Here is an 8,104-nt window from a genome sequence, read left to right as displayed (position 1 = left end):
GACCAAAAAATGCAGATGAGCTGAAGGCCACTGTCAAAGAAACCTGGGCTTCCATACCACCCCAGCAGTGCCACAAACTGATCACCTCCATGCCATGCCGAATTGAGGCAGTAATTAAAGCAAAAGGAGCCCCTACCAAGTATTGAGTACATGTACAGTAAATGAACATACTTTCCAGAAGGCCAACAATTCACAAAAACATTTTTTTTTTATTGGTCTTATGAAGTATTCTAATTTGTTGAGATAGTGAATTGGTGGGTTTTTGTTAAATGTGAGCCAAAATCATCACAATTAAAAGAACCAAAGACTTAAACTACTTCAGTCTGTGTGCACTTAATTTATTTAATACACGAGTTTCACAATTTGAGTTGAATTACTGAAATAAATGAACTTTTCCACGACATTCTAAGTTATTGAGATGCACCTGCACTGTATGTTGCCGTTCCTTATAGTTAAAGGGATAGTTCACCCAAAAATTCTGTCATTAATTACTCACCCTCCTAACACGATCAAGGCTCAGAAACGTAGCAAGGATATCATTAAAATAATCCATGTGACATCAGTGGTTCAACCTTAATTTTACAAAGTTACGAGAATACTACTTGTGCCCAAAGAAAACAAAAACAACGACTTTTGGAGAGTAGCACCGTACACGGATATGCTGTTTACGTTGACAGAATTTTCATTTTTGGGTGAACTATCCCTTAGTTAGAGGCATAAATTAACATTTGCCAAGTGCATTATGTGAGCAAAAATTAGTTTAAATATTGGTGAGTAAATAACACATGCCAATTGGGTGGTTAAAGGGATAGTTCACCCAAAAATGAAAATTCTGTCATTAATTACTCACCCTCATGTCGTTCCAAACCTGTAAGACCTTCGTTCATCTTCAGAACACAAATTAAGATATTTTTTTATGGAATCTGAGTGCTCTCTGACACTCCCATAGACAGCAACGCAACTGTAATGTTCCCAGGTCCGGAAATGTAGCAAGGACATCGGTAAAACAGTCCATGTGACATCAGTGGCTCAACTTCAGTTTTGCGAAGCTACGAGAATACTTTTTGAGCGCAAAGAAAACAAAAATAACATAATTTATTCAATAATTCTTCTCCCCCGAGTTACGTCTTCCGCCATTTTGGAGAGTACCCAAGACCGTAATCGACGTAATCAGCGTCATTTATGTTCGGGGCGGGGGAAAGTGCACGCATGAATGTAATCTGTGTAACCAGCATTTTTTACGCTTGCGGTAAAGCATACGTATGCGTTGAGATACTCTCTAAAATGGCGGAAGATGGTAACTCGGGGGAGAAGAACTGTCGAATAAAGTCTTTTTTTTTTTCTTTGCGCACAAAAAGTATTCTCGTAGCTTCGCAAAACTGAAGTTGAGCCACTGATGTCACATGGACTGTTTTACCGATGTCCTTACTACGTTTCTGGACTTGGGAACATTACAGTTGCATTGCTGTATATGGAGGGTCAGAGAGCTCTCACATTTCATCAAAAATATCTTAATTTGTGTTCTGAAGATGAATGAAGGTCTTACGGGTTTGGAACGACATGAGGGTGTGTAATTAATGACAGAATTTTCATTTTGGGGTGAACTATCCCTTTAATCTATCTCTAAATAAATCCAGTGGTTTTGATCAGTAGATTTCTTGCCTACTTCTCGTTCCTCCTGTTCTGTTTTCATCAGGCGTCAAGACTCATTCTCATACGTGGTAAATTAGATGATCCATAACTCTCTTTTTTCTTCACTGCAATATTCCCCTCTAAACAATGAGCAGCACAGTGTAGTCTGTCTACACATTTTCAGCCTTCACATATTTTGTTGCCTTACTCTGTCTGACAGCTGTTTATTGAATTACAAAAGGAGGCGCTCTCAATGGGGTGAACGCTTGAGAAAATCAGAGAAGAAAAAGCGAGAGAGAAAAGGCCAGTCGCGTTTGCCGTAAAATGAAGCGTGGGCACGAAATGTCACAGAGTCTGTGAAGAAAATGTCTAGGGGCTTGATACATCAGCCCCTCTCGTTTGAATTAAAACTTAATGAGAGCTACTCTGGAGGAGCTCAACCTGTGCCAATGCGTAATTGAAACCAGTCTTATTTCTAAAACCAGATGAGCTTCAAAAGCGATTCTTCGGTCATGTCTTCCTCTTTAGCCGAGCCTCTGGGTCCGTCCGCTCTGCAACTTGTCTTGTCAAAAACCAGCAATTAAGCCGCTTTTAAACAGCACGTTAATGCGATAAGCACAGAAACACGCTTGACCTTCTTACTAGTTTACAAAGAGCAATACGTCATTAGAGCTGTTTTTGTGTCAGCCTTTATAACCGTTTTAGTGTTCGTGTTGCATTTTGTTTGATTGGGGGAAAATAACCTCCAAGGAAGAACTGCATGATTAATATAGAGGTAATTTGGCTTTGTCAAAGGCAGTATGTCCCTGACGTCTGCTTTGTGTTCTTCGTAGCGACATATTTGTGTGTGTGTGTATGTTCTGGAATGAGTGGTCAAGGGAGGGAGGGGGTCTCTCGTTCTTCTTTGCTCTTCATTCTGGCTCGTCTCTCCCCATCTCTCCTCTTCTTCTCTGCCGTCTCTTTATTTGTCAGAACAAGGCCCTGAACAGACTTTAATCTCCCAGTTCCATGTTATTGCCTCGCCTGCAGCACCTTCATTAGTTGCTAACCCGCGGCACTGTTTGTATGAGACAGTGATGTGTGTGCCATGTGCACATTGATTGCCCAAGCTGCTGTAGCAAAGTACGCTGCTGCCACCCAGTGGCCATGTTAATAAAACAACCAAAATATATATATATGGGTAGAACAGCAGATTATAGTATATGGATTCACAATCGACTTGTCATTTTTAAGTGATTGTTTGGCAACTTCTTCCAGCCGCTAAATTAGACCTCCACCATTCCTTCAACAAAATGCCCTCTCTACAAAACCCCGCCCTCCAAAAATGTATCGGCAAACCTGAATGTGGAAGATGATTGATAGGCAGAGAACATTTCTGATTGGCTAAAAAGGGTGGTTGCTCCCCTTTTTTTTTTTTTTTTACTGTTATGAGTTTAAAGCTGTCACAGGGACTTTTTTCACAGAGGTGTGATTTTTTTACAACACTAACTTGGTATCTGTGAGGTAGTAGGACATATTATATTTATTTATTTTATTTATTTAGTCATTTAGCAGACGCTTTTATCCAAAGCGACTTACAAATGAGGACAACAGAAGCAATCAATTGTAGTATTAAAACAACTAAAAACAGATCCAAAACTAAAAGCTAAAACTTTATAAATACTACTAATACACATTTTAAAAATAAAGAAATTAAATAAAAAGTTTAAATTATATGACATATTATAAAGAAAAAAAGCTTAGATTCTTAGTAATATATAAATTTCAGTTGCAGCTATTAATAGGGTAACTGACCAATATTCAACAAGAAAATATATATTAAACAAAATCTGAAATAAAAAAAAATGTTTAATGAAAATTGTTATCTTATAACTGCTTTGGCAACTAACTGAAATAAAATCAGTTTATTTACTAAAATTACTAAAACTTCTAAAGAAATAAAAGCTACAAATAAAATCAATTTTAAAAAGTAAAACATTTAAAAGCAAATAGAAATATTTTAAAAATCAATACAAATTACAAAAGCTTATTACAAAATTTCTAAAACTGAAACTAAAATTGAAATATTAACATTTAGTCATTTAGCAGACGCTTTTATCCAAAGCGACTTACAAATGAGGACAATAGAAGCTCTAATACTCCAATAGTATATAACTAATAATACTAAAAGAACACTAATTAGGAGACTGCAGTACTTTAGAAAAAAAAACAAGACAGAATCCACTAGTTGACTACCAACCAATTCATTTTATCTTACAATTAAGGCGCAGCTGTTTTCTAGCCATTGTCATGGTCATGTGATTGTTCTGGGCATGTTTGCCTGTTTTGCTTCAAGGTCTCAAAAGACGTTTTTGTGTATCCACAGACAGCAGAAGGCCTATATTGCCACTCAGGGCCCTCTAGCGGAGACCACTGAGGACTTCTGGAGGATGTTATGGGAGCACAATTCCACTATTGTCGTGATGCTAACCAAACTCAGAGAGATGGGACGGGTAAGAGCACCTTCCTCCCTTTAACTCACATCCTGGTGTTTTAAATCCTGGAGATTTACTCATACTTTTCCACATCCTGCAGGAGAAGTGTCATCAGTACTGGCCAGCTGAGCGCTCGGCCCGCTATCAGTACTTCGTGGTGGATCCCATGGCTGAGTACAACATGCCCCAGTACATCCTGCGAGAGTTTAAAGTCACAGATGCCAGGGTACGTGCATCTATCTCCTGCAGGAATCTGCCAGAGGAAGGTTTTTTTGTGTTTGTTTTTTCATGTGAATGTCACTCAGGATGGTACTTGAGGGCACCGCTGGGGTGTGTTAGCAATCTGTTGCTGGCGGCGGATGTTTCACTCCAACACGGTGCTCTCACATCCTGCAGCTCGCTTTGGACTTCAGAGCTTTCTGGCGGCTATAAATAGTGCCAAGGTTATGAATAAGCTTGTAGCTAAATCGTGTACACACACGGTCATACAGTGAGCATATGGACAGAGGCTCCCTGCTGCAGAGGCATCCAGCTGTTGTGTGCATATGTGAGAGTGAAACCAGCAGCCTAATAAACCGTTAATTCTTTATTCTCTTTAGGACGGTCAATCTAGAACCATTCGGCAGTTCCAGTTCACTGACTGGCCAGAGCAAGGAGTGCCAAAAACTGGCGAGGGATTCATTGATTTCATTGGCCAAGTTCATAAAACTAAGGAGCAGTTTGGGCAGGATGGACCAATCACTGTGCACTGCAGGTATGCTGGTCGTGATCTAAATTCTGAATGCAAATGTGGACTGCAAAATGTGTGAATGGATAATATACAGTCATCTGATCAGCAAATGATCCTCCTGAAGGTTTATTGAAGGTTTATTTTGTAATAATGACCAAATGACTGCACATTATCCCACTTATTACACTGCTACTTACCACATAAACATTTTACATATTAAAAGTGGATGGATACGTTTAGTTCACAACATACTATTACACAAATTCTTTTAATTACATAATTTTTAGTTGTAATATTGAATTATTAGTTTTATTTTATTTATTTAATAATAAACCATTTTACTTTTACACATTTTTTTAATTTTGTCATTTCTTAATTTAAAAATGTTAAAGTATATATTTTTATTGAATAATAAATGCACACTTTTTTTTAATTGTATGATTTATTTTTAATTAAAAAAACACTTTTTTTTTTACCGTTTTTATATTTAAAATTTTTTAAAGTAATTATTTTTGTAATGTTTTAAATTGTCAATAAGTAATGAGTACAGTTTTTCATAATTTCTATTATTTTTCAAATGTATTAAATATACACATTTTTAAATTGATACATTTTATTTAATATTTTAATGTTTAGTAAATAAAGTTTGCACATTTTTACACATTTTATTTTTTCAACTAAACTAATTTAATTTAATTTCTATCACAGCCTCACAAACTCCAGAAACCCAGATTTAGTGCATTACACTCAAGACTGCAGTATTACGTGTCACGCAGATCCTTCACCCTTGTGTAACAGGTGTTAAGTTAACAGATGCTGTTGTTTTTTAGTGCTGGAGTGGGAAGAACAGGTGTTTTCATCACTCTCAGTATTGTCCTGGAGAGGATGAGATATGAGGGTGTGGTGGATCTGTTCCAGACGGTTAAGACCCTGCGCACACAAAGGCCTGCCATGGTGCAAACAGAGGTACTGTCCTACTGCCCAAAAATTGTAATACCACTTGTCCAATATGCGGTTAAAGCTGCTGATTTAGGGCCAGTTTAACTAAACAGGGCAAATTCAATAAGGTCAGGCTCAAAAATAACTGTGTCCATGCCTTTTCAGCGCTAATTCTTCACTGTGACAGTACTATTTTAATGGCAAAAGACGGTTTGCGGTGGCCCTTAGACTTAGGAGACTTAGAATTACGGATTGCTAAAGTAGTTATCCAACAGCCTCCACGTTTTCTGATTGCCAACATGCTAATGTTGACAGAAACAAAAAAAAGTGTTATTTCTCAGGACACCTTTCACCTATTTCAGTGGTGTCTTCAGGGACGTTTCATGCAGGGTGTCCCAAAAAGTCATTTACAGCAGCTTTAGCAGCAGTTGATATGGAGCATGAGCTCTTTGTCACCTACTCGGTGTTATTAGCTAAGGAGGCGATTGTTTCTCCCGCTGACACACGCTGGTTTTTCCCCTGCAGGACCAGTACCAGCTGTGCTACAGAGCCGCTTTGGAGTACCTGGGGAGCTTTGATCACTATGCAACGTAACCACTCCTGGACCACAGCCCTCTGGTACAACTCTTCAGGAGTGCACCAAGTGTTCCTTCTGAGCCACCGTTCCCCATCCCCATCCTGTACAGAGATCTGGGGGTGGGAAGGGCAGGCTATCCAGTGGCTGGTTAACCAATCACAGCAGTCCGTTATTGACTGGCACCAAGAGATTGCTTTAAGAAATATAGACAACTCTCTTTCAAGAAGCACCATCTAAAAAAAACTATATTCTTGTTTATCTTTAGCGTACGCCAACCCACACTACAGTTGAAGGCTACTGGTAGCACTAATTCTTCTTGTTTCCGTTTTTTTTCTTCCTGTTTGACTTTTTTTTTTGTTGTTGTTTTTGAAAAAAACAAAAATCATGGTTATCATTTGTTATTATTTTAAAAAATTCAGTATGACAATATTGTTATTATTCTTATTTAGAATATTTGTGTTTTTTTTAATCATCTTTTAACATCTTTTGTCTTAATGGCCTTTTCCGCGGGTCTACCTTTTCCTTAATTGGTACCGTTTTATTTTTATTTTCTTCATAATGGGTTATTTTAGCACAAGAACATGTATTTTTAACATGTTCCTGATACTAATACCAGAGAACCGCTGTTCTCTAAGCTGCTGATGGTTTGACTTTGTAACATGATTTTACTGTTGTTATTTTTTTTTCTTCATTATGTATAATTGGTCTTATTGGGCTAAAATGAGCGGGTTCACTATTGGAGAAGCCTTTAATGTTCTGTCTCTGTCTCAATGATAAAAGAAAAATCTCCAACTGCTAGACGTATGCATTTGGGTTAGTGGTATTAAATTAAGAAAAGCTTTTTGTAAGGGAAAGCAAATCAACTAACTAATAAAATCGGCACTGTACAGAACTTAGTAGGGGATAAATGCGATTTGTGAGGAATACATTACGACCTTCTGATGGGAGCGCGTTCATCGTGAGGGACGTTACCGGGAACTGAACGCAATCCTAACGAAAAGTGCCCCTTGCACCCCGCTTCTCTGTGACATTTGAAGACCTGATATTGAAATGAGACCAATCGCCATTGGCACCTGTACAGTATAAACCACTCCCCCAAGGGAGAGTCAGCTCTGTTTAATCTAACTCTTCTTTTTATACAGAAATATATATATACATAAATTTATAATTATGAATAAATATAAATACTATTATAGATACAGTATATAAACAGCTTCTGCTCTATTGTCCATAATTCTCTCAAAACGTAATCCTGGACTCTTCTTGATATACCAACAATGAGAAAATTACACGAGAGACTGCTGTGTGTGAATCTATTCATGGTACAAAAGTTATATCTACTGTATTATTTACGCACCCCAGGTATTTGGCGGTCTCCTCTGGTGGGGTGGGGCAGCACAAGTCAAATTAAAAACAATTCCTACAGGATGTCATTTCATGCCTGCTCGATTACAACTGGCATGTTAAAGGGAGACCTGGCCATACGTTCAGAATATGTTGGCAAGTTCATTTTTACCTTGTGAATGATTAGTGCTGTAGAGGTTCGATCTGTTGTATACACAGTCTGTTTTCTATTTGTTAAGAAGACTGGAATAAAAAATGTTGCAGGAAAAAAACTCGATGTAATAAAGTTCAGTAATTGGTTTTTGTACAAAATATTGTCTCTGTGTGTGTTTCTGGACTATACTCTGTGTGTTATTTAAGATGTTCACTGACTTCATCAATCAACCCAATGCTTTCATAAAGCACTCG

At 37.8% G+C, this 8,104-nt stretch overlaps 1 protein-coding gene across 5 annotated transcripts in view; it reads left to right on the top strand.

Annotated features, from left to right (window-relative positions):
• ptprfb (protein tyrosine phosphatase receptor type Fb) overlaps positions 1 to 6,742 on the top strand; it is a 148,578-nt gene extending 141,836 nt beyond the window's left edge. For 3 of the 5 annotated variants that reach the window (XM_016502243.1, XM_016502242.1, XM_016502240.1), the window contains 5 exons: positions 3,998 to 4,124; positions 4,207 to 4,332; positions 4,706 to 4,860; positions 5,667 to 5,802; positions 6,301 to 6,741. In XM_016502243.1, the coding sequence (XP_016357729.1) occupies positions 3,998 to 4,124; positions 4,207 to 4,332; positions 4,706 to 4,860; positions 5,667 to 5,802; positions 6,301 to 6,369 (613 nt within the window). In that variant the 3' untranslated portion in view covers positions 6,370 to 6,741. Of the gene's footprint in view, positions 1 to 3,997; positions 4,125 to 4,206; positions 4,333 to 4,705; positions 4,861 to 5,666; positions 5,803 to 6,300 lie in introns of all 5 variants that reach the window. The other 2 variants (XM_016502239.1, XM_016502241.1) reach the window with 2 other exon arrangements.
• Positions 6,743 to 8,104: the final 1,362 nt, after the last annotated feature.

Source organism: Sinocyclocheilus anshuiensis, unplaced genomic scaffold (assembly GCF_001515605.1).
Source record: "Sinocyclocheilus anshuiensis isolate Anshui unplaced genomic scaffold, SAMN03320099.WGS_v1.1 scaffold718, whole genome shotgun sequence".
NCBI classification, from domain to species: domain Eukaryota; kingdom Metazoa; phylum Chordata; class Actinopteri; order Cypriniformes; family Cyprinidae; genus Sinocyclocheilus; species Sinocyclocheilus anshuiensis.
The sequence above is the reverse complement of the archived record's forward strand: the minus strand, read 5'-3'. Positions and strand labels throughout refer to the sequence as shown.